Raw genomic sequence first — 26,773 nt, 5'->3', positions numbered from 1 at the left:
TGTGTCCTTTTACTTCTCTCTTTCTCCACAGCTCCCTCCCAGCTTAGACTTGCCTGGCTTCATCGGCTGCCTGGAACTGGCTACCCTGAACGACGATGTGATCAGCCTGTACAACTTCAAGCACGCCTACAACATCGACACCGCCACATCGCCACCTTGTGCCAGGTAGGTGACAGTCCCGCCATCACTCCTCGTTTGCACGAAGTGCCTCTCCTGATAGTTCCAATCTGTTTCAGAAGACAGATGGGAAGGTGATGCCGAGTTGTCCAGAAGGAACTTTGCCACTGTTAATTCCTAGTTGTGTCAAGAAGCTGAACTTAGATATTTTCTCTCCATTAATTCTCTCAGAATCTTGTTCCTGCCTTGGAAATGGAAGTGTGAAGGGAGTGTTTCAGCTCCATGAGGCAGGAGCTACACTCCCACTTTCCCTGGACTACTTGCCAAGATCAGGGTTTCTCCTGCCTTAAATCCCTTCCCTGTAAGTGATACGGCCACAACCAGTTAGCTCCAGCAGGCCTGGTAAACTTGAGTGCACTCCCACACCCAGCTAACGAAGTCAGTACAGAAGTTACCTTTCAGCCATATGCTCTGAAACCCCCAGTACAAATCCCCCAGATAAGTCACACACACATTGGGAAATACGGTCCTTAAAGTCGAAGGGAACATTTGCCACAGCATTTGTTTGGCACAGGCGTGAGTGAGCATTTTGTTCATACAACACAATAAAACTGGAGAGAAACTTGTAGCTTTCACTTCAAGGGAACTGCAGAGGGAACCAGGAGCTGAGAGCTGCTGCCCTCCATGTCAGTGCATGTGGCCCATTCCTCTCCAGAGGGGCACATTCTCAGTTAAAGGCCATGGAGAATTCAAATGGATTTCTGCACAAACCAAGCAACCTCTTAATAAAAACATATGTATATCCTTAAAATAATTTCATTAAGTGTCATTACCCATGTGAGGATCAGCAAAAAATTGTCCTGTCCTTTACAAACAGCATAGAATGAAAGCATAATCTGATGACAAAGGAGTTAGATGCACCTTCAAATCTATACATTTCAGAAAAAAATTCCCAGAAAGAATTTGAAAGAAAAAGTCACCAGTCTCATCACTTCCAGGAGAAAGCATCGGTTCAGAATAATAATTTCAAGAAAGTACTTTAATTTACAAAGGCCCTTAAATTTCCAAATGAAAACGGGGACCATAGTGCTGATGCTGCCAATTTTTGCTTCCCTGATTGTTTTTTCATAGAAATAAGTTGGCTTTCACTCAGAGTCGAGCTGTGAGTTACTTCTTTGATGGTTCTGGCTATGCCGTGGCAAGAAATATTGAGAGGAGGGGAAGATTCAGCCAGGTGACACGTTTTGACATAGAAGTTCGAACACCTACAGACAATGGATTGATCCTGCTGATGGTTAATGGAGTGAGTATCAAATTCTTCTGGTGCCCTTTAGCCATGAATATCACAAGTTCTCCAGTACTTGCAATATCATGGGAAATACAAAATATTTTAATTCTGGAAAGAGCTAATACCTTTGTGCTTATCTGGTACATACATACATTGGGAGAGAACTGGCAGATGCTTATGAGAGCTGAACTCTGCTCTCATCCACAGATATTTAGGACTTTTGAGTGGTAATGCCACTGTGATGACCCTGTGATGATACACCACTTAAGATCAGGAGTTGTACCTTTGTTTAAATGTGAATGTACATTCAAATCTATAGAAAAATTCTGTGAAGTAGCTCCTATAGAACAGTCATTTTGCGGTAGCTGCCACTTTATAGCTGTATCTCAGGGAGTGCTAGAGCTAAATAGTTATTTAGGTACTGAATATAGAAAGTAACACAAAAAAATTAGCTAGATCCAGATGTTGCCAGCTTTTCAGATGTTTGATGGTGATGCAAACTCTGAAATGGTTTAAAGAAAGAAGACTACATACAAATATCCCCTGAAGACAAGCTCAGATTTTTTATTTGTCTTCTGGCATCTCCACATCAGTCTCCAAAGTTCTTTGTGGATTACAGGTTGATAAAGCCACAGAAAACAATGTACTATGTTAATGCATACCACAGACACACACTGGTCTGCACACCAGCGTGAGTATTTGGAAGGCAACAAATCCACCCTCCTAACAGAGTTACTTTTTATTTTTCATCTTAACTTGCACAGTAGAGTTGTGGAGAGAGATTTGCTCTGCAGCACAGCAAGCCACCACTGACCTTTGCTTTCAGGAGAATCTAGACTGGTCAAAGCTTTACTGCCTCAACTGCAGATCTTCTGAGCAAAAAATGCATGGAGATTTGTTGGACACGTGCACTTTGTATGTTACAGTGAAAACTGTGATCTATGGAAGACCGTGCCTGCTCACAAACACTTTTAGAAAGACTGTGTAAACTGCCCCATTATTCCATTCTGCAAGGACAGATCATAATTATTATAAATGTAATCCTTGCTTAATTTTCAAGTTTAAAGTTTTCAAAACAAACCCAAGCTGCATTTTCATTTAAAAGCACTAGATTAAGACTTACTTTTATTACTTCAAGTAATGACTTCTGAGTGTGGAATAATTTGTGTCAGAGACATTAAGTCCATGGCCTGTAGTTGTTTTAAGAGTATTATTGTTCCCATGTCTCCATTAAGTATGGGAACAGCATGCACGCTAAAGAGAATACAAACAGTAGCATTAAAAGCATTAACCCAGATCTACAGTTCTGTAAACTGTCTGCTTTTTTATGTTCAGATTCAGAAGGAGACAAAGTCTGTACTATAGATCTTCATTTCAAGCCCTCCCCAGAGTTTTCCTGGAGTAGAGTTTCTGTTTATAAAATCTAGGACATTCAACCACTGAAGAGAATCCAAACCAAAAAGTAGGAATAGTCAGGAAATCTAGAAACCAAATATACAGCAAATACACTCCACCTATTGCTCAGCCTTCAGCAAATACAGTGATCGGGGCTGTGAAAAGAAATAATGCTGTGCTATTTTAGGCATCTTGACAGAAGCTGCTGATGCAGCCCCAACTATTCTAGCACATCATTGTTTTTACCAAGATAGTATCTTTCCTTGGGGCATGTGCTATTACTTTGACAGAAAATAGATGTGTCCACATTACAAATACTTTGCTGGTGAAGAATATTGACATACCTGTTCTACTAAATTCAGTTTCTCCAGAAAAGCATTTCACCAAGCCTTCAAATACGTGGTGTTTATCAAGCAATTATGTGTCTACATATGCATATATTATGAATTAATCCAGAAGCTCTGCTCTAGTTTTGGAAAGATATGACCTTTTCTGAGTAGTCTGATGTTCACAATGTCAGTTGGTCTCATTACACTGTTCATTTTTTTTAATTCTTGAACACAATCATATTGTTTTCCTGACTGTTTTCTTTTGTGTGCTTGTTTGTTTTATATAGAGTATGTTCTTCAGTCTAGAGATGCACAATGGATTCCTGTACCTCCGCTATGACTTTGGCTTCAGCACCGGCCCAGTGCTGCTAGAGGACTCCATGAAGAAGGCTCAGATTAATGATGCTAAATTTCATGAGGTAGAGATATGGGGTTACAGTCACAGCCATGTAATTAACTATCCCAGCAGCTCCAAAGCAGGCACAATTTGCTCCAATTAGAAGAGGAAAAGGATGAGAAGGCAGGTAGTGATGCACAAGAGGGCAGAAGAGAAGAGTAGACACATACCTCACATGCGAAAGAGCACATCATTCCTGCCAGCACTGAGCCAGTTCATGAGGGTCTCTTCAAGAGTCCTGGTAAAACAGTGCTTATGAATAGATTCTGCATACTGATAGACAAGAACAGGACTTTTCATGTGGAAAAAAAAAAAAAAAGAAGAAGAAGAAGAAAGTATTAGAATTCAGATTGAAATTATTGCAGTGATAATTACATACTTCAAATATACAGTGCTCCTGAACTAAAAACATGGCATGTTGTTAACTTGACTGCCTTAGTTGTTATGCATTGTGTTACAAGAGGTATTGTATTTTCCATTTCATTCAAAGTAAGAATTATTAAGGTAACAATCTTTTATATACGGATAGTATTTTAGGGATTTAGGCAGATCATAAACACCAAGGTGTACTAGTTTTAAGAGATTTTGCTTTAAGCCACTGTAACTGTGACAGTGGCAGGAGCAATAGCAAATTCCCCCTAGTGGCTTGTTGTAAATGTGATTCAATGTAAATTCAAACTGCAGCAACAGCTACTGTTCTGCTCAAGCTTTTTAAGCAGGGAAAATATATGCCTTTTATGCTTTGACAGTGCAGTGAGGTTTGTAGAAATCTGCCCTAATTTCTTGTAGAAATCAAGAAAGCAATGCAAAGCTGATTGAGTTTATCTGCTTTGTGCAGAGTAGAATTTGGTATGGGGGTAGTTTTGTATGAATTTAAGCAAAGTATCCTGTTTTCTTCAAGAATTAGAGAATTAGATGACATCAAAACAAGTTCCCTATTAGAATTGACAGCCTATCCTATTTTACAAACAACTTTTTTGATAAATGAGAATAACTGTTCAAACAAAAAGGCATAATGATACTATTGATCTTGCAAAATCACCATGACAACTTAACAAAGATGGCATTTTAGAAACTTTTAAGAACATGTTTTTCTTTTCAGATTTCTATAATATATCATAATTCTAAGAAGATGATCTTGGTAGTAGACAGACGACATATAAAAAGCGTTGACAATGAAAGAACAGCAATGCCATTCACAGACATCTACATTGGAGGAGCACCTGCTGAGATCTTACAGTCCAGGTTGGTTTACAGCTGGGATTTAGTCATTATCTTCGCGTAATTTAAGTTACATGTGCTGAAAGGCTTACAGTGTATCACTGTAGTTTCTCAGGAAGCACTTCTTTAATGTGCAGGTGACTGAGCACTGGCACAGGATGCCCAGGTCGGTTACAGAGTCTCTCTCCTTGAAAAGACTTGAAAGCTTCCTAGACGTGTTCCTGGGGAAGCATCTCTAGGTGTCTGTGCCTGAGCAGGGATTGGACCAGAGATCTCTTCTAACTTCATCCCTTCTGTGATTCTGTGTTTTTCCTAGCTTCAAAACCTTATGTGAAACAACCCTTAGGACAAACTTCTTTTTGTTTTTTCAGAGTTCTACAGTACCAAAGATTAGGATGGATTCTGCTAAATTCTGCTGAAACTGGTTCTCTTTAATTGAGGTTAACAGAAACCATTATCTTCTTAAGATAAAAAGGCAATTCTAAACACATAGAATCACAGAATGGCCCGGGTTGGAAGGACCTCAAAGATCATGAATCTCCAACCCCCTACCACATGCAGGGCCACCAGCCTCCACATTTAATACTAGACCAGGCTGCCCAGGGCCCCATCCAATCTATTCAAGCACAGGGACGGGGCATCCACAGCCTCTCTGGGCAGCCTGTTCCAGCACCTCACCACTCTCTCTGTAAAGAACTTCCCCCTGACATCCAACCCAAATCTTCCCTCCCTCAACTTAAAACCATTTCCCCTTGTCCTGCTGTTATCTACCCTTTCACAGTATTGACTCCCCTCCTGTTTATAGGCTCCCTTTAGGTACTGAAAGGCTGCAATGAGGTCACCCACAGCCTTCTTTTCTCTGAACAAGCCCAGCTCCCTCAGCCTGTCTTCGTAAGGGACATGCATGAATATGTAGAATCATTATCTCTTCTCACTGTGCAAAAATATCTTTGTGTAATGAAAATGCATTAGCTGAAGGATCAAAACTTCACCAACAACATTTTCAAATCTAAAGATATCTTTCCTACTGTGCACATCAGTTCTGTTGAATCTTATTTTCTCTTTAAACTCAAGTCAGCTGGCTCTGAGTAGGTGTGGGAAGAAAATAAAAGTCTCATTTTCCTATCATACCTATCCTATATTCTATCATTTGATAGAAGCCAAGCTTGATCCTAGAGAACCATAATACTCCAATTTACTGTAATGGTAATCCACCAGGGCAGTGTCATACTCTGGGAGATCAGGGCTCTAGATGCTTGAAGAAGGATATGGCAGGAAATACACATTCCCTACAGCTCAGAGATTCCAAAGGGCTCTAGCTTCTAACTAAAGAGTCACAACTGCTAACAGAAATACAGGTTCTCTTTAAAATAACCTTGATGTCTTTAAAAAAGAGAGGATAGCAAATGTTGCAGAATAACTAGGAATTACTGGTAAGTCTCCTGAAACCTTGTTTTGTTTCCAGGAGACCCTTTTGTTGGAATTGATAAATAATGAGATGTAATGATATACACTTAACGATAGGGACAAAACCCTGTAAAAGAAAATGATGCCTTTTGATCCCATGTAATTAACTGAACATGAAAATAAAATGGGGGATAAGGGACGAGTAGCCTGTGCAATATTCATTGCTCTTCATAAAGATTTATCACTAGGGCTACTGAAAAAGCTGGTGGGTTGGAGGAAGGAAAGGCTGCATTGGATTATAAAATGCCTGGAAAGAGAAAATAGAACATAGTAGTAACTCCTCCATTTTCACACAATAGAAGTTCTACAGCACATGCCCAAAGGATCTCTCTTAGGGTCAATATTGAATACATCAATGATTTAGGGGAAAAAAAAGGTAAAAGGATGGTCAAAAATGCTTTCATTACTCAAGCCTAGAGAACACTGAAAAAATCAGAAAGATGCAGAAATCTGTGCAGTTGAGTAGCCCCATAGCAAGTTAAACTTGTTCACAAATGTAGGATACAAGATGAATCACATGAGTTATGTCCATGGTTTTCCAAATGTATTGTGGTCATTCTACAAAACATGTGGAAGATAATGTAAAGGAAAAAAGAAAAAGAACAAGTGGTATCACAGAAAAATGACAATAGGCATTATAAAAATATGGTAAAAATATTATAAAAATTGGAAAGGTATATTGAAATTATTTACACGGAGCTACAGCTTTGCTTTGTATATCATACCCACCTTTGTTCTCAAGACAAGGCTACACAGCAAAAAGTATGATTCAAAGGTGGTGACAACTTTTCCAATGGGTGCATAGTTTGCTTTTAGAATTATGACAATGAAGAAATGCAACTATCTAGGTAGCTACTATTGATACCTGTGTTTCCTTTTTTTAGGCAGATTGACGTTTGACTGACACTGGGGTACAGCAGCAGGGCAGAAGTAGCTGTAGAGTTAAAGGAGAAGTTTAATTTTTCTTCAAAGCAGTATATTTTCCTTCATTTCAACGGCACTATTTTTCTCCCACTTCACTCACTTCATAAAGCAAATGCTTACATGGAGCTGGGAGTTCTGAGGGCTGGGAAATGTGAGAACAAATTCAGAAGACATTTTTCTTTGTCTTTAAACCTATCTTCTTCAATTCTGTTTGCTTCTAGAAAATGTTATTAAGTTAATGGCCTGTTTGCAGCTTCTGTATTATCAGTCAGAGTAGAGGCTTAACTGACTGACTGACACACCACACTTTGATCCACACACTGTGATCCAAATCCCAGTGAAAATGACTGGAGACTTCCTGTTCATTTAGCCTTCATGCTGATTTACTGAGCAGCAGATTAAGCCCCAACCTGCTCCCCCTCTCTCCTTATTTCAGACATGTGCATCTGAACTATTCCACTTGATGGTCCGTTTCAGCCAGTGTAGAAAAGCAAGTATTCCCAGAGCTTGATTTGCTTTTCATTTTTCCAGTGCCTACCTTACACTGATATAAAGCATAGAAAACTATCGCAGAAGCAGATGTCAGGACAGTCAGTATTATCTAAATGAGGTGAGAACCTAGCCATTAGGAAGTCTTGTGGAAGGCACAAAGACTGTCTACATGCTTGTCAAGTCAAAACTCTGAATTTCACATTCATTCCTTCAGTGTATTTGTTCCCTGATTATCTCCTGGATTGGTACCAAGTAAGCCCCATGTCATTTCCCTGCTCTGTCACAGACCCTCTGCAGTTTTTGGCAAATGTCTTCTTCTTCATACAGCTTGAATATTGTGAGGATAAATTCAGTGACATTTGTCCTGTGCTGTAATGCTGTTTTATCTCAGTGAGGAGTGGAGTAGAAAAACTTTGAGCGGTGAGCAACAGCAGCTGGGATACAATGCTGTGCTATGCACGTCAAATCCAGCATAGAAAGTATCCTGAAAGCCTACCTACTGCTCTAATTTAAACCTACATAAACCTATTCACCAGCAATCAGTATTTATTCTTACTTCCTTGACCTCTGTTATTAATTCTTGTTAAGAAATATGGATCCACTTGCTTCCCAGAATAAGAAAGGAGCTTGCCAGTAAAAGCAAGAAAGGAAAATTAAAACAGAACTTTTCTAAAATGATAAATGAAGACATAACTCAATTTATTTTTACCGTAAGTAGGTACAAATCCATTTAGAAATGTGTCCTTTTGTTTCAGCAACCATTTTTATCTTTTTAAGTTACTTTGTAAATGTTTTCTCTCTGAATTCTCATACACTTCTCTCTGTAATGTTTGTTACAGCTGGGGCATCTTGACTTTTCAAAACCGCTAATGTGGTTAAATAGCTGTTTTACATAAAGATGTAGGAATTGGGCACAAGTGAGGCAAATGACTGAAACTCTTCCAAATTTTTAAGAACACCTTGACAATAAATATACATTCTGGAAGGCAAAAAATATGTAATTGCAGCTTGTTTGACATTGTTTTCCAACAGCATTAGTTCACATCTGGCAGGAATTATTGGCTTTAAAGGCTGCATGAAGGGTTTTCAGTTCCAAAAGAAGGATTTCAACTTGCTGGAAGAACCAGGAACCCTGGGAATCAGTTATGGGTGCCCTGAGGATTCACTGGTAAGCATAACTTAATTTGTGAGGTAACAACAAAATTTTGGCAATGGTTACAGTCATGAGCTTGTCTTTCATTCCAAACAATGGAAGGTAACACTTAAAAAAAGGAAGTGAAAACTAATTCATTCACTGCGTGTGTTTGTGTGTGTGTGTGCATGTGTATGCACACATGCTAAGTCTGCTGACGTGCAATCCAATTTTCACAGAGGATTGCAGCAGAAGGTATACTTGATACTGTTATTATATGTGAGATTGTAATATGAAGGCTGGATTTGAAATACATTGTATGATGCATTCTGAATGGAAATATTCTCAGGTAAATTAGTTTTTATTAAAGAAACAAGGAAATTGTTCTCAAATGTATCCTACTGCAGGTGTTTGGGATGAAAAAAACAGCAAGATATTCACCCTTCTAATGAGTTACAAAAAATACTCTTACGTCAATCCAGCTCTACCTCTGTCATACATGGGCCAACTGCATAAGCTTTAATACCAAGAAAATTGTCTTTTACTTTCTGATCCTTTCCATCATTCATCATTTGTTCATTACAGTGCAAGACTGGAAAGTCTAAACAGCATTTGTGGTCTTCTTACTATGGCCATGACTTTCTAAAACCACATTGAGAATGCATGAAGATGAAGGAGCCCACCACTAGTATAATTCATTGCTGAATCTCACCTTCTATAAAGGAGGAATGCAATTTGGCCAGCTGCAATTTGACCTATCTCAGACCCAGTTTTCCTTCTCTCTCAGAGGGCTATAGACTGTCATATCCAATCAGTCCCCCACACCAGCATTCAGTGAAACATGCTAGCATGCCGGGGTAGTTCTCAATACCATAAAACTCAGATAGAGGCTTAAGCGTCCTCATTCCTTCTTGCTCATTTTTAGCATCAACAGACTTAGGATGAGGCCAAGAATCCCAGGAAACTAAAAGCAATTTAGCTTACACTGTCTAAAATATGTATACTTCCTTATGATTTTCACAGCATGCCAGGGAGAGCCTCCAAAGTTAGCTTAAGACATACACAAAAAAAAAAGAACTGTTATAGAAGAACTGAACTGGCTTAGTCTTTAAAAGGAAAAACAAAATAGCCTCGTTCTTTTTATTATTTGAATGATTTATGAAGTTTACATGTAAATTTGTTTTATTTAATACACAGATATCTCGCAAAGCATATTTCAATGGAGAGAGCTTCATTGCATCAAGCCAAAAAGTATCCCTCTTAAGTGAATTTGAAGGAGGCTTTAATTTCCGGACATTGCAGCCCAATGGGCTGCTGTTCTACTACTCTGAAGGAGTGAGTACATCTTTCTTTACTGTTTGTTTTATTTTTTTCCTTTGGATTGTTTTCCAGGAGAATATTATGGGTATAATAGAATTTCTCACTTCATCTTTTAACGATAGAGAAAGCAGTCTGCAGTGTAGAAGCGTTCCTCAATGTACTCATTTTCACAGTTCACATTTGATTCACTGATGAAACCCTGCAATGCCTAGACATTATTTTGATAGAAGGTAGATCTTATTGCAATCCCTATTTGGACCTGTAGATGCTACTAAAGTACAAATAATTCTAAGGACCTGAAATTTTCCTTTCAAAGGCAACTCCCTACAAGCAAAGACAGAATGTTTGTTTGGATTAATAGAACGTTATTCTGAGTATTGCAGAGTTTACAGAAAACCAGTCGAAAAACTGCCTATATTCCCTGTACTTAGACCTCCATGTGTGACCAGGAAAAGCTGAACCTGAGAATGGCTCCTAGCAGCTATGGGAAGCCAAGTCACTCCAAATATTCCCTTGAATAAGTGCCATGGGCAGAAATATGGACTTGCACTCCCAAAATGTTGAATGAACCAGAGTGATTCCAGAATTCTGCAGTTTCAGACCTGTATCAGCAGCACCCACGAGCTCACATGACAGAACATCTGCAGCCATCTCAAAAGTCTTCTCTGGCATACTTGCAGATGATCATGAGCAGTGCAGCAAGGAAGGCTGTATGACACCTATAACCACTTTTTACAGCATGGAATATTGCCTTAAATTGAAACCATGTTGGTTATCCATGCTGCTTGCATAAATGAGACTCTGTACACCACTTCTGTTTTTAACTCAAAAGCTCTAATCCTATGAGATGCCAAGTGCCCTGTTTAAGAAATGGAAGATCAGCAATTTAGTACTTGACAGAATGAGACAACATGATTCCTCTGAGTGCACAGTGGCAGTGCTTGTGCTAATGAAACAGATAATATTCAAGCTATGTGGCACTCTGATCCTGTATGCCTGACCCAGATAAAGGATCATATCTCTAAGATAATTTTGAGTGACTGAACATGTCTGATTAGAGGGAATTAAGAAAAGAAAAAATGCATTGGCCTTATGACAGCAGTAATCTTGCTAAAAGCTAAGCTGCTCTGTCTAGTACCCCAGTGGTGCCAGAAGCACAAAGGAAATGTAAACATCATACTTCCATTCTAGGTAGAAGAAGCTGCTGTGACAGATACATGAAACATAATCAGCAACAGAATTCCCAGAATTCAGGCTTCAAAAAGCACAAGAATATCAATTTGAGATAATCTCCTGTTTTGGTTCTCAGTTTGTGCAAAAGACAGTACAAAATAGGGAAAATAGTGATAAGAAATCTCCTCAGCTGGAGAAAGTAAATCCAACAGGAAAATGTACAGAACTGTTATCTTTCTCATACTGTACTCACTTATGAAGATGTTTTTGTCTATATTTCAGTCAGATGTATTATCCATCTCCATGGACAGAGGTGCTGTTGTTTTAAATGCAAGTGGAATCAAAATTCAATCACCAGACAGAAATTACAACGATGGAAAAACTCACTTTATCATTACTTCTCTCACACCAGAAAGGTAAAGCTGTCCAGCACCTTTTAGTCCCTACCTTCAGAATATAAATATTTCATGTAAAGAACATGTTAACATGTAATATTTTCTTTCAAAGTGGGCTTTTCATTTATATTTTTAACTGATTAATTTAAAAAAATCAAAGACAAAAATCTCTGACTGAAATTTGCCCTGTGACCTGAATATGAGGTGCTGGGAATTGTTATTAAAACTAAAAGAAAATAATTGTAGTTTTAAAAGCTTAGTCCTTTCTTGTCCTTAGGTATGAAAGCAGTTTAATATAATTAAAAAGTAGCATGAGATTCATTCTTCACTAGGATTGATTATTCTGATTTGTTAAAGCAATCCCAAATTGACCCTGAAATAGTTGAAGCATCTTCTGAAAAAGCATTCATTCGGGATATACAGAGTGGAACATATTTAAATTGTTTTTAGTACTGACAGATGCAAATGTTAGATTAGATATAGCAGTGGGGAATAAATCTATGTACACACTTATCAGAAAACTTGAAAGCATTGTTTTGTTAGTGTGAATTTTACTGTTGTTTTCTGTGTTTAGAATTTTCTTAAGACTGTCCAATACTCAAACAATCTTTCGTCAAGAATCTTGCCTATGCAGATACAACCAGGTCATTCTCAGCTTTCTAATCTGAAAGGAATGTTTGCACCTATGGTTTCTTACGTCTGAAAAACATGGTTCAAAGTGAAAAAGAGGTGCCCCAGAACTGAGTTCTGAGGTCTCCCCAGTGCTGAGAGCTGTCTCATATGTTTCACTGAGTGCACTGAATTCTGAACTTGCCAAACAAAATCCGTGTTGAATGTTTTAGCTATACTCAGTTCCTCATTAAAGCAGTAGTACTCTTCCTGATACTTGCAGAAATTAAGTGTTAATTGCAAATTGATATTAGGTATAGAACATTGTATGAGGTCAAACATCAATGTATTGTGATGAAAGAGAAGGAAAAAGAGATTGGGAAATAAAGAAGAAACAGTATGTGCTTAGGTCTTCTATTACCCAAACATTGGCTCCGTCTATTTATTAGCAATCCCTTGGTTTATGTATCTTCACTGGGTGGGCTGTATTTTTTGGACTTCATATCCCTGTGCCTTTGGACACTGGTTGCTAGTGGGCTAATTGCTCTGATGCTTGTTGCACAGCTGGAAGCAGGAAGGTCTCTTCATGACTACAGAGTGCTGCTATTCCATTATTTTATACATCAAGCAGAACATTTTAGATGTGTGTAATATGCCATCTAATGACCAACATAGGCTTTCCCAAAATGAGCCTACAAAGTGGATGCTTTGTCTTTGCAGATATGAGCTGAGTGTTGATGACAAGAAACAAAGCAAGAAGAATCCATTGAAGGACAAAGCAGGGAAAAGCCCTGACAGCATCAAGAAGTTCTATTTTGGTGGCTCTCCCCTCAAAACACAGCAAGCTAACTTCACTGGGTGCATAAGCAATGCATACTTCACTAGGTGTGTGGCATCCTCCCAAACACATTACCAGGCAATTGCTGCCTGACAGCTCGGGTTATAGCTCCAGAGAACTGATTTATTTTAACAATAAAAATCCCTCTCTCATTTTGTGAGGCTAGACAGTATGTGTGAATAAGTTTTTCACCTTATTTTCTATGGAATCTGTTGGCACAGACTTGGTAGGTTGTGATATTGTTAAAGTGGGAATAATTTGATGTAAATCAGTTTTCACTGTTGCACCTGCTAATGCTGTTTGTGCAATGTGGAATTTGCATAGCTTTCATTTACATTTATATGATGTAGCTTTCATCCCTGCCTTTGAAACAAAATGATGCTAAGGCATCTCATGAACATTGCTGAAATTAGGAGTTTAGTCATGTGAAAATGGTCCATATTTGTTGGCCTTAATCACTTTAGGAACTGTTCTTATATAGAAGATGTTAAAGGGAAGTTGGTGTTGCAGATTCAGCCTCTCTGTTTTTGAAAGCATGGATAGAATATACAAAAGCAGTATAGGCTGCCCACAATACCGAAACACTGACTGATACATCTGTACTTTTATTCACAATCTAAGAATGAAAAAAATCCATCAAAACAGTATTTAAAATACAAATGTAAATTACTGTGATTCTTTTTATTTAAAAAATTACTTCACTGGGGAAAAAAAAAAGCTGATTTTGTCATCCTCTCCTTGAAACATAGATTGGATCGGGAGGTTGAAGTGGAAGATTTCCAGCGGTACTCAGAGAAAGTTCAGACTTCCTTTTATGGATGCCCTGTTGAATCCCCACCAGTTGCTCTGCTTCATAAGAAAGGAAGAAACTCATCAAAAGCCAAAGGAAACCGTAATAAAAAGGTTTGCTACAAATAGTATCAGTACAGAGTTGATACATACTGTGTTGTAACTTTAAATTCTGTACAAAGTTATGGATCCAAAAATGTAATACTTAAGGAATACTTTGTGTGTAGAAAAGGAAAGGATTCCATTTCTTTACACGCTGAATCACTGTAAATGACTGCCCTAACCGGGTCTATCTGGCCTACACTCACACCATTTTCTTGTACTGGAACTGTAAAACAAAATATTTGACATATTTTTAAATGTCTTGCATAAAAGCTCTTCTTGGTTTCTTCTGCAGCCTAAAGGCAATAAGCTTTCTTCAGCTATTTCAATTTGGCTCACTCTGCTGGGTGCAGTAAGCACACATTAATATGCATAAATGAGAAAAAAAATCCCTCTTCCAGCATGCAGCACTTTTGGTCCAAGCATGTTGTTTTATACTCGTGCTATTGCTTATATTGTCAAAAGCATAGAGGAGGAGTCTATCAGGAAAACTGCAAGAGAATGGATTATAATTATATACAGGCATTCTGTTTATCCCTTCTGCTCTAAATTAGCATCTATAGTAGATCTCTGTAAGGAAGATCTGACTTGGAACCATTCCTTGTATTTCTGCAAGAAAAAAAAAAACAGCATATTATTAACTTATATGTCAATAATCCTCTTTTTTAATGTCCAGCCTAAGTTAAAATTTCAGGTTAATGGTTTTCTTTCTGTGAAGGTGGGAAGAGATAAGGACAAGGTCTCACAGCCTTCAACTGGCCTCAAAAAACTGTATCAAGAAGTGAATATGCAAAAAGACCCTCAATGCCACTTGCCTATGAATCCCAAGGCAACTGAACATGCATACCAGTTTGGAGGTACAGCAAACAGTCGGCAAGAATTTGATCACATACCAAAGGATTTCAGTGAAAGGTAATGAGACTTTTAGAAATAAAAATTATAATTACTGAGGAAGCAAGAGATGTATATGAAAAATGAAAGAAGAAAAAGGGCATATTTTTGCTGTTACTGTGTTATTGGGTTTTTTTATTTTATCTTAGGCAAATTTTTGCAATGTGTTTTCAATTACGTTCTTTTTGTGGAGCCTTCATCTGTATGATATATTTTTTAAAGAAGTTTCTTTGCCCACTTGCATGAAGACTTCAAGGATGTTAGTTATATACAAGAAGTGCATCGTCAGTCTCTGTGCGAGAAGTAATGGCACTAGGTGAGAGCTGGAAAACATGATCGTTCACCCAGAAATGAAGCATAGTTATGTGTTGAGTGGATGTTAGCATCTGTTCAGTGCTCAGAAATCTACACCATGCAGTAGGACATAAAGCTATGAAAACCATGTCCAGTTCATGCCATAACATAAATAATTTTTAATGAGTCCAAGTATTGTGGATATTAAACTCTCAGGCTCCCACAGAATATTCCATATGATATGTTTTGACCAGCACAGGGTTTTGGTTTAATACTTCCCATGAAAGACAATAAATGCAACAACACAGGGCTTCCTGGAAGCATACCAGACCACTAATTCAGAAAAGAAGAGTGCTGTTTCCTGACTTAGAAAACAAAAGCATTGGTTTTAAATCAACAGTGTTTTACTTAGGGCAGTCCTGATGGTGCCCATGTGAGACAGAACAAGGAAAACCCAAACTAACATTTCTACTCATCCTTACAAGACATATCCCTGTTACAACTGTTATTACAGACTTTTTATTGTAATGTGCATTTTAAAAAACCAATGACTCGTGATGTTTTACAACAACTGATACTGGCAAGGCCCTTAGCATGCATGGAATGTGAGAAACAGCAGCTAAGCTAGTTCATCTAACATGAGAAGCAGAACTAATCTGTTCTGTCTTTGTGCTACACTAATATAGCTTTGCCATTTTTTAGACCTAAATAATAAACTTAATACTAAACATTGAAATAACGTTCACTGCTCACTGTGTTGAACTGAGTTAGCATAATTTGCCATGTTGTCTTAGATGTCATGAAGACCTACAAGGATGAAGAAATTTAGCAGCAAGTGTAGAGTAACATTAAATGATCATGAACAGAGCCACCATTGAAAAAATGTTGAAGTCCTCCAACACTGCTGTGAACAAAAATGTATATACTGTCATTTTCTGGTGGTCTGGTGGTATTGATTTTATTCACTCAATAAATTTTGGTTTTTGAAAATCTGCCTTGTAAAGAAGCTTCTTCTCCAACTTCTACTTCAAAACTAATAGAAAGTTTATCAGAAACATGTCTTCCATAAAGGAGATAAATATTCCATACAAAGAGACAAAAATTTCAGTCATCTTCTGCCTGCAGTTTGATTTCAGTCAGTAAAATCTGCTTTAATACTAATAATGCATTTTTGTTTGCCAGAGCTCAGTTCTCTATCAGTCTGAAGACTCACTCGTCTCACGGAATGATTTTCTATGTCTCAGACCAAAAGGAGACCAACTTCATGGCCCTTTTTGTTGCTCACGGACGACTCATTTTTATGTTTAATGCTGGTCATCAGAAGATAAGGATTAAGAGCCAAGAGAAATACAATGATGGCCTTTGGCACAATGTAAGTAAAAGAAAGTAATCAGCATGATGATACATGCTATAATGCTGCAGTAAAGACACTGCTGATCTGGTAACTCATGGAGGTTTCATTCACATTTACATAACCACACCTATATGTGGAGAAGCTTCTGCCAGTACTTTTTAAACTTTCACAGTGTATTTTATAAAGTCCTTAAGTAGGGATAGGAAAGTGAATCAGCTGTAAAAGTCCAGGAACTCACAAAACTATCATGTGAGTAGAAATATGAGAAGTGTGCAGAAATGCAGAATAGTGAGGGGAAAAAAAAAAAAGCTAGGAAAGAAAGGACTAGGATAGTTTTGTTCAGCAAATTTTTTGAAGTGCCTAAGGCACCCTTTGTAGTCCATGAAAATAAAAGACAATTTTAGGGGCAAGGTGAATTTCCTACTGTACATACAGAGGGACTTTATAGTCACTAAGCTCCTAACTTGGGTGCTTAGGTCTTTAAATCTGGTTGGATAAATCCAGACCATAAAACTGGAGATAGCCATGAAAATACTAATAGTGATAGTACTGTAGCAACAAATCATATGTGCAAATATAAGATGAGCGGATCTCAGTAGAGCCTGTGACACTTTATACAGCAGAATGGTAAGACTGCAGTTTTACAATCCAACCTCTATACGGATGTGAAGAGAGAAGGTTGCCCAGCAAAGAATACTGGCAGTAAATAAAATTGATTTGCAAAGTATGACTCACAAGCTTCTCAACTTCTTACCTTCTTCCACTGCACTGGAATATTCCCTCAACATATGAAAGTAATCTTCCAAATTTTTTTCCTCCCTTTCTAGGTGATATTTATTAGAGGGAAAAATATTGGTCGCTTGATAATTGATGGTCTCCGAGTACTAGAAGAACCTTTCACTGGTAATGCTAATACCTGGCATGTCACTGAACCACTGTATATTGGAGGTGTAGCTCCAGGAAAAGCTGTGAAAAATATCCAGGTAAATCAGACAGCTATTACATCACCCATATGTTTATGTACAGCTAGAGCAAAAGCTGCCTCTAGGGATGAGTCCAAAAAAAGGTATGTTCCCAGTCCTCAGCACATCGAGGAGCTCACAGCTTAGTTCATGTGATAGCAAAGATCCCACAGAGCTGAGCTAGGATAGCTTAGTAGCTGGGACAGATTTCAGTAGACTTGTAGCAGCATCTGGAAAGCTAATGGTCCTGAGGAAGAGAGAAGTCTTAGCAACATTCAAGCTTAGATGAGTGAGGTAAAATTAATTGAGATCAATTTCACCCTAAGATCTGAGATATCTAAGTTTTATTGTTGTCTCAGTAGCTCTGAGACAGTACCTAGAGATCAGTATTCTGCTATATATCTTTGATATTAAAGTATATAGAAAGGAATGTTAAAGAAAAAATCAACGTCATTAAAGACTCCTTCAAGGTAATCTTTGGTGATATGTGCCTAACAAGATAGCTACACACTTCAGGAAAAACTGACCACTCTCTTGCCTTGAGGTTACGTGGTATGTACAATACTGCCTTGCTCTATGCACATTGTTTCCAGCGGTTCTATCAGTCATGTTCTTTCTTCCCCCAGATTAATTCAGTCTACAGTTTTAGTGGCTGTCTCAGCAATTTACAGCTCAATGGAAGATCAATCACTTCAGCTTCACAAACGTTTAGTGTAACACCTTGCTTTGAAGGCCCATCAGAAGCAGGAACGTACTTTTCATCAGAAGGAGGATACGTCGTCCTTGGTAACACGCTGCTGAAATATATTCACTAATGAAACCATGCTTTTCACTGTACTTCAAAACAGTACATTTCACTAAAGAATGTGATAATTTCCAAGGCTGTGAGCTGCAAAGATTATTAGATACAGATCATTATTGTGGTAGGCAACTGATGTTGACAGGTAAGAATGTCCCCATGAAAATTAACAAGTTGCTACATAAATATATCTGTATGGGTGTATGAATGCATATATTTAAAATAATTAGAATAATTTCACAAGAGAACAGATTCTCATATGGTAACAATTATTATAGACACAAAAGTCAATTTGGCTAAAACCAAGAACACCAACATTCTTTATTTTTTTCTAAATAAAATAACACGTAATTCAATAATTCTATGAAAAGAATTTCTGAACATCTTGATAATGAACAGCATGACAGATGCATCTTTTCTCTCAATGGTCCTCATTGATATAGTCCTGTGTTCCAGGAAATGTTCTAAGAAGGCTTTTTTTGGGGTCACATTTTTGCAACACCAAGAAGAACTACGTGGTGTTTCTAATTTGCTCCCTGGCCTGCCAGCAAATTGAAAAAGGGACTTTCTGCTATTGAATCATCAAAGCTCAAGTGAACTCCCACTCACTGTATAAAAACTGCTGAATATCTAGCAAATTGCACAATAAGAAACTGCCAGAAACTCACATAGAACCTATTTTCTGCTGTCCATTTCACTGCTAATATTTTTAAAGAAAATATCTTTTTTTCTTCTTGAATAATGAAAAACACAAGCAAACTATTATTAGTACTTCAAACAAAATCAAACAGAAGCGTAAGTGGGTGGCAAACCATGCTATCTCTTCAAGTATGTGTATTGAAACAGGTTCTAATACTTCTGAAGACAGAACAAATAGGTTCTACCCTGGGACTCTGAGTAGATGTCCAGGCTCACCATTAACTCAGTACAAAGACAATGTATTCTTTCTTCCTCACAGACGAATCCTTCAGTCTAGGTCTGAAATTTGAAGTTGTTTTTGAAATACGTCCCCGAAGTAGCTCTGGAATCTTACTGCATGGCCACAGCGTGAATGGAGAGTACCTGAATATGCACATGAGAAATGGACAGGTATAATGGTCACATTTCCTACACTTCTCTGACTGGTTCCTCTACTGCCTAGTTGGGCTCTGCTATACGCAGCTTTTGTTTTACAAATTTGGCATTATTTGATTCTTATTTCTCTCCTAGATAAGTTAACTGCTTAGATTAGGCAACTCAGATACTTCTTTTAACATACAAAAAAAATAACGCTGAAGACAAAATCAGATCACTTTACTGGTGCCAACAATAAATATTTGATTACCAGAGCACTGATGCTTTGGTACTGTTTTTTCATCCACATACTAAAGATGTATAGTAAGTAAGATGATTTTTATTTCTTGTATGTTAAAAGAGAAGTCTGGGTAAAGCACATTCTCTTCTTGCTTTAGTAAATGTGTGTAGTGGGGAAAGATGAGGAAAAGACAAGGTTCTGATTGTCTGGTGATCATTTTCTAAAATTCCTGGATTTTTCTAAGGCTACTAGTTGAATGAGGAAAGTTTGAAATAAACATCAGATAGTTGTTGCCAGTGCTGTCTTTTGTTATGTTCATCAGTATACTCCAGGTCCCTCCACTATACACACGCAACAATAAGTTGCAGTATAAATAGACAAAAAAGCAAAGGTTTAGAGCAGTGATTGATTGATTGATTGATTGATTGATTTAAACTTTTCTTTTTGCAATACAGAAACTCAGCATAGTTAAGAGACTGGGCAGTGTGGATATTCCATAACCATTGCATTGCAGTATCTAACTGTCCCAGTATCTAACTGCCAGCCAAAGAGAAGGAGGCTGACTTGGGTTGGAAGGAAATTTAAAGGTCATCTATTTCCAACCCTGAGTGGCTAGGCTCAGTGTATGACTTATCCAGCAGCCACCACTGGGAGTCATGTGCCCTGCAAAAGGGCTGCAGTATTGCTCTGCTACTACAGCGGTGTTTCCATGCAGGAAGGTACTCATCCAAATGATTAAAGCAGAGGTACAAAATTCAAAATTAGGTACGCTTTCTAGTTCTGCCAGTGGTTTCCTGGTAAAATTGAAAGTAACCTAAAAGTCATTCTTGAAGTCCCCTATCTGTGTTTCTCAGATCATGTCTGTTTGTTTAGATTTTTCATGACTGTTTTTCTTATTAAGTGGCTATCAAGATGCCAAAACATCATCTAAACACTAATTTAACACACAGGAAATTACAGAGCAGCAGTACTAGAAAATCTGAGTAAAATTAGCTGTTATTTTTGAATCTTTTTTTGAATTCTACTCTGAGTTCAAATCAGAAATGTTTAGCACTATTGAATCTAAAAAAAAAAATTGTGAATTTGATACTTTATTCTAAATAATTTCATTATTTAGAATATTAATTTTATTTATTTATTTATGTGTTTATTTTGCTTCTGAGTGGAAAATACTGCATTATCCCAAAAGAAGGGGAAAAAAAGGTTTTACAGCAACAAGTACATTATTTTCTTCCAGGTTACTGTGAAACTGAATAATGGAATCAGGGATTTTTCAACTTCAGTGACACTAAAACAGAGTCTCTGCGATGGCAGGTGGCACCGAATTGCAGGTCAGTAAAGCATGATCATACCTTTAAGAAAGGTAACAGTGCCAAAACTCCCCTCCCTAGCTATCTATTTCCATGGGCCAGTGCACTGGACATATTTTCAGGTCTTCCCTTATTTTTCTGTGTGAATGCTCACTGCGTTGCATACAGAAGAGACCTGAGTATATGCCCTTTCCCTATGCATTCTAGTTTCCTTTTGAAGGAACAAGCAAGGAGAAAAACTCACTGCATTCAAATTGGTACCTTACTGGGAATGATTTGGCAACCAGTTTTATTCAGCAGCCCACCATTGCATGCACATGCCCTACAGTCTAGACAAAAGCACCAGCAATCAAGAACCTCACTCAGAAATACCCTTGCTTCCACTCTTATCTTGCTTTGACCCTCTGCCAGTATCTGCCCACACACTAGTACTGACAGTAACCATAGCTAAGCAAAGACTAAATCAAACAACTTAGATCAAGCAGATACGTCTCTCTGTCATAAAGACTTCAAATGATTCTTTTGAAAATCTTTTTGATATCTGTTCCTTCTCCCTTCAGTTATTAGAGATGCTAACGTGGTGCAGCTGGATGTAGACTCAGAAGTCAACCACGTAGTAGGGCCCCTAAACCCAAAGGCAACTGACCACAGAGAGCCAGTGTTTATTGGAGGTGTACCAGGTGAGTATGTGGCAGCTTTGTTCTCAAATTTCAATGCAGTTTCCACAGGAAGCACAGAAGAGGGACTGTAGAGGGACTTTTCATCAGGGGATGTAATGAAAAGACATGGGGCAACACTTTCAAACTAAAGGTAGATTTATATTAGATACAAGGAAGAAATTCTTTACTATGATGGTGGGGCACAGAAACGGGTAGCCCAGAGGAGCTGTGGATGTCTCATCCCTGGATGTGTTCAAAGCCAGGCTGGATGGAGCTTTGTCCAACCATGTTTAGGCAGGGGGTTGGAACAAAATAGTTGCTAAGGTCCCTTCCAACCCAAACCATCCTATCATTTTAAGATTAATTTTAATTTCAAAAAAGAACAAAAGATACCCATGTGAACAATCTGGTAAAATTCAGAGTCTCAAAAACTAATCAGAAATGCTGTGTCTCACATCTCAAAAGCAAAATGTCTTCTTTCACTTAATTTAATACATTCACTGTTTCTGGAGAGTTGGGTATGGACTCAGTTCTCTAGTCTGCTAACCAGAAAAAAAAAATCTTATTGTACACCTTCCTTTCCAGTAAGGGTTTACTTTTTTTTTTTAAAAAAAAAAGAAGTTATTTATTTACTTGTTCTCATTTATGAAACTGGAAATTCACTGTGACTGTAGCCGTATGGATTTTTTGCTGGTAGGATGCTTTCCTCTGCTTCAAGCAATAGCATCTTTGAACACAACATAAAACATGAAGATTCTTATTCTGACTACTGCAGTCCTATTGCACAGATGTCTGCTAACGTGAATTTGTGACTCACAGACCATCTGTGTAGCGTGGGCCAAGATTACTACATTTACTTCCCTTATTCAACAGACAGAGCTACTCTGTTGGGGTTCTTATGCAAACTGTAATCAACACTACGTGATCCAATTTTTAAACCATCTCCTGTACATCTCCCATTGAAAACTTGCAGCATTATTTTTCTGTGCCTTGCATGTCAATCAGAAACATCTCTAACTACACCATTTATTATATTGCTTATCTTGGATTAGTGTCTTGAGTGCACAGTGTTCAAATCCATCTGACACTAGCAGGAGGAAAAATGAGCCTAAAGGGAATCATAAAATCTATGCACACATGCCTGTTCACTCTTTAAATCCAAATTGGAGTTTTATTAGGACAGAATTCTTCCCAGAGAGGTAATATAAAGTGGTAATTGCAAACGGTGTTCTGCCTCATAACAGAGCTTTCTCCTGCTACATAAATTATAGAATGCTAAAGCAATGCCATACATTGGCTCTATAATATTATTATCATTCTGGCATAGAAGATTCTTATAATGAACTTCACAACAACAAAAAAGATGTAGAACTGATAACCTGTAAATAAAAAAACTAAATGCAGCCTAACAAATCAGGCATGGATGACAACACATTAATGTTAGAAGAAATTACAAACACATTCATTGCCTGAGATTCATCTACTCTGTTATTTAAATGAAGTGCAGCTTTAGAAAAATGCAAGATTGAGCCTCTATCGATAATATATTATTGAGACTTTTACATAAATGTAGATAAATCCCTGTATTTACTCCAGCATCTTACTAGTCTGCAGGCACCAACCTTCCTTTCATCCATGCAAGATGTTCAGTGGAACAAAACTATTTTTCATATACTCTGACTCTTCCAAAAGCTGGATACTCTACTCCAGCATCTAATTAATTTTTCTACACTATCTGGTTTTCTTGGTGGTTGGATCATGGATAGTATTGATTATGCCATGGGCTTTGGAACAGAGCACTGAGCTGCAATTAAGAGATTTAAGTTCCATTACAGATCATTCTACCAACCTGATTATTTTGGTTTTCACAAGCTCTAACTTGTTTTCCTTAAAATTTGTTTCTTACAGAGTCTCTGCTAACATCCAGCCTGACTACACGCAACTCCTTCGTTGGCTGCATTCGTAATTTCATGATTGATGAAAAAACAGTGAGTTTTAGTAAAGCAGCGTTGGTCAGCGGTGCTGTAAGCATCAATACGTGTCCTGCAGCCTGATAGCACGCTGCATCAATCCTGTGAAGTGTCTTAGACCACAAGAAGGAATTATAGAGCAAAAGAAACCATGTTCTATTCATCACCAATGCTGAGAAAAATATGAAAACATCAAGGATCAATTTACAAAAATCACTTCTAATATTTCTGCGCGAAACAAAAATCACTGAAGAATAAAGAGCTGTTGCTTCTGCAGTTCTCTTATTATGCCACAAGAGTGAGCTTTACCATTTCTTATACTATATGTGCAGCCAATCTGCTACATGAAAATGTGGAATTATAAAAGAAATAAAATTATACTAAAAATGTTTCTTCCAAAATAAATCCTGTACATCATTTTGTTCCATATCTTGGGTCCCAACTTGTTTCCCAGGAAAAGATCTGCTACTGCATATTAAAGAATAAAGCCAATTAATAGACTTACATTGCAAATAACTGTGTTCAAGGATTTATTTCATAATTTTCTATTCAACTCATTTAAGTATTCCTCATTTATGTTGGCAGCAGAGAGTATACTTAATTATGTAAGCTAATAAACAGTGAAAGATTATAATGTTTTTATCCCACTTCTAGATTTTTGGAGGTGTTCTAGCAGAGTGTGGAGAAAGGAGGTGTATTATTCAGAACAGATACAGAACTGACCTCTTTCTAAGTCAGTAATTTTAGAATTATACTTGACTTATGGAGGAAGGGAGGGGAGAGAGAAAATTCGGAATTTCAAGCTTTTTCTCTACAGTGTTAAATATACTTACTTATTTGCACTAGCATAACATAAGTAAGCACGAAGTATAGAGAGGAGAATCATAGCCACTGTTTCAGACAAATCCTTATCTCATAAATTGTCACTTCCTTGTGAAAATACTGCAAGACTCCAGTTTACAGAACTAGTCTTCAAACTAGACAGACATTCCTACAGAACGTGCCCTGAAAGACAGACTGCTGAGGAGGAACTGGGAGTGAAAAAGGAAGATGCAAACAGGAGGCAAAGGGCTGCAGATGTGAGCTGTGTGAGCCTGTGTCTTCATATTAGGTGAATGGAAGTAAAACTGTAGGTCTTTGCAGTATGTTTTAACATCAAATACACATAAATCCCCTGCAAAACTTGGTCTCTTCTGTGATAAGCTATAAGATATCAAAGACATTTTGATATATTTTCTTTGAAAAAAGAACTACTGTTGACATCAACTTTTATAATGATTGGGCAAATTAATGGTGGAACCAACTCAAAATTTGGCCAGTTGCAGAGTAGGAAAAGTAGTAAAAAGAAAAAAGCATAAAGGAAACCACCCACCCAGACTAAAAATGTCAAGGAACTCATCTGGAAAACACAGAAGAGACAACCGTCTCCAACAGTCTTGAAGTGATGGACAGTTGGAAGAACCACTCCAAGAAGATACCACTCAGTACCTTCACTTTCAGTAGGAAAAGGATTTCAACAGATTTGAAGTGTTCTTGGCTCACTGTGGGTGAGGAACAACAAGCTCTGGATAGACTGGCACATGGACTGCTTGGCAGGTGGGATGGCATCACTGCCTCTCTGCTTGTCTTTAGAGCCCACTGTTATCAGACAATTACAGTGATGAATGAACAAGGGAAGACAGCATGACTCCAGCAACCACAGCCTTTCTTTTCACCAGTCTTGTCAGTTTGCACATGCTTTCAGCCCCATGTGTTCTCCTGGACAAATCTCCCATTCCACTCCCTGCAACTATAAGCCAAAACACTCCAATGGCTTCTATTCCGGGAATGATGCTGAGCCCTCTCTCTTCATCACTCCAAAGCCCACTGTTCATCATTCAGAAGGAAGCAATGAGTCCCACTCTTTACCAAGCACACTGTGGGGTCCCCAAATCCAGCTGCCTTCAAATGTATTTTTCTCAGATATCGAAAATAATATGGCTACTTAACAATTTCCTGCTCCCAGCCACTACGTAGAATGCAAGTAGAAAACTTTTAGGGCTTCCGTACTGAGATCTTATTCTGGGGGTTGGAGTAAAGTTCTCAGATCAGTGAGCTGGTCTCCCAGTTGGTACAAGAGACTGTGTCAGGGCTGTGCAACTGGCACCAGGAGTAAGAAGGGAATCAGAAGTCTCTCTCTATTCACTGGCAGACAGTTGACAGATTGCCCTAATCTATCTCAAGATGCCACAGCTTCAGCTAAACTTCCTCTGGCCCTGGTCTCCAGAATGCTATTGCTGGAGAGAAAAGGACAGCAGATTCCCAGTTTAGATAGATTTTTTACAAGGATTACTGAAATTCTTTTCAAGGTTGTCTGCAGCTGCTAAGCAGAGATAGCCAAGAATAGCATATGCTGCCCCCTAAGAGCATCACAGTTTACTGAGTGCTAGCATTAACTGGAGCATTATATGTTAACTGGTACATGTACTCAGAAAAATTGTCCATCTTAGATCTACATAAACCTAAAGCTTTTTTTCTCATATCCATACCCAAGCTCTGGGAATAAACAGTGTTTTTCTTAAGACATATTTGCTGCAATTAGATTTAGTTTCATTCAGTAGTTTTATATATTAAAAAAAATAAATAAAATGATTTTTCTGATTAATCCGTCCTTTGCATATTTTATATATGAAATACAAAAATAGAGTAAAATAGTAAATGAATAAAAAATACATTAAAATTCATAAACTACTACAATTCCTTTTACTTCTCTTTAATGCATCCCCAGCTAATCAAGCACAACAGTGGCAAATTTCCAGTGTAGGCCTCAGAGATGCAGGGTTTTTTTTCTCTGCAGAAAGAAAAAATACTATAAACCGGAGGATTCTTGCATAGGCAGGAGAAAGTAGAGAATAAATTGAGTTTCTCTCCTCCCAGCACCCTCATGGACCTTGAAATTGCCATTCCGCATGCACCAAAAAAAGCTCTCTATCTGATGAATCACATCACATACACCCCTGCATTCATTTTGAAGCTTGTGGTGTTTAGGAGAGGGAGACTGCCTAAGCAAAAACCTTCCCAGAATTCAAACAGTCTTCTGTATCTACCTGAAAATTCATACTTCATCTTCAAAGATCTGAGAAAAAGCTCCAAGTTCCAATGTGCACTGTTAGGTTATTCATTTGCATTTTCAATATGAATATAAGTAACTCAATTCTGCAGAAAGGCTGTTTAAAAAAAAAAAAAAAAAAAGACCTTAAGGAGATTATACTT

General features: G+C 37.9%; 1 protein-coding gene across 2 annotated transcripts in view; it reads left to right on the top strand.

Moving 5' to 3' along the window:
• Positions 1-23,926, top strand: part of LAMA4 (laminin subunit alpha 4) — a 93,548-nt gene extending 69,622 nt beyond the window's left edge. For both annotated transcript variants that reach the window (XM_042821559.1, XM_042821551.1), the window contains exons 22-38: positions 32-165; positions 1,249-1,420; positions 3,417-3,548; positions 4,629-4,771; positions 8,663-8,798; positions 9,960-10,097; positions 11,538-11,671; positions 12,980-13,144; positions 13,847-14,000; positions 14,707-14,900; positions 16,356-16,545; positions 17,355-17,510; positions 18,116-18,275; positions 19,247-19,377; positions 20,820-20,913; positions 21,453-21,572; positions 23,460-23,926. In XM_042821559.1, the coding sequence (XP_042677493.1) occupies positions 32-165; positions 1,249-1,420; positions 3,417-3,548; positions 4,629-4,771; positions 8,663-8,798; positions 9,960-10,097; positions 11,538-11,671; positions 12,980-13,144; positions 13,847-14,000; positions 14,707-14,900; positions 16,356-16,545; positions 17,355-17,510; positions 18,116-18,275; positions 19,247-19,377; positions 20,820-20,913; positions 21,453-21,572; positions 23,460-23,605 (2,499 nt within the window). In that variant the 3' untranslated portion in view covers positions 23,606-23,926. The remainder of the gene's footprint in view (positions 1-31; positions 166-1,248; positions 1,421-3,416; positions 3,549-4,628; positions 4,772-8,662; positions 8,799-9,959; positions 10,098-11,537; positions 11,672-12,979; positions 13,145-13,846; positions 14,001-14,706; positions 14,901-16,355; positions 16,546-17,354; positions 17,511-18,115; positions 18,276-19,246; positions 19,378-20,819; positions 20,914-21,452; positions 21,573-23,459) is intronic.
• Positions 23,927-26,773: the final 2,847 nt, after the last annotated feature.

The sequence above is a fragment of the Centrocercus urophasianus genome, unplaced genomic scaffold, assembly GCF_019232065.1.
Source record: "Centrocercus urophasianus isolate 14NV4802_14NV808 unplaced genomic scaffold, USGS_Curo_1.0 seq_10, whole genome shotgun sequence".
Classification (NCBI taxonomy): domain Eukaryota; kingdom Metazoa; phylum Chordata; class Aves; order Galliformes; family Phasianidae; genus Centrocercus; species Centrocercus urophasianus.
Note: the sequence above shows the minus strand (reverse complement) of the source record. Positions and strands in the feature narration are given on the sequence as shown.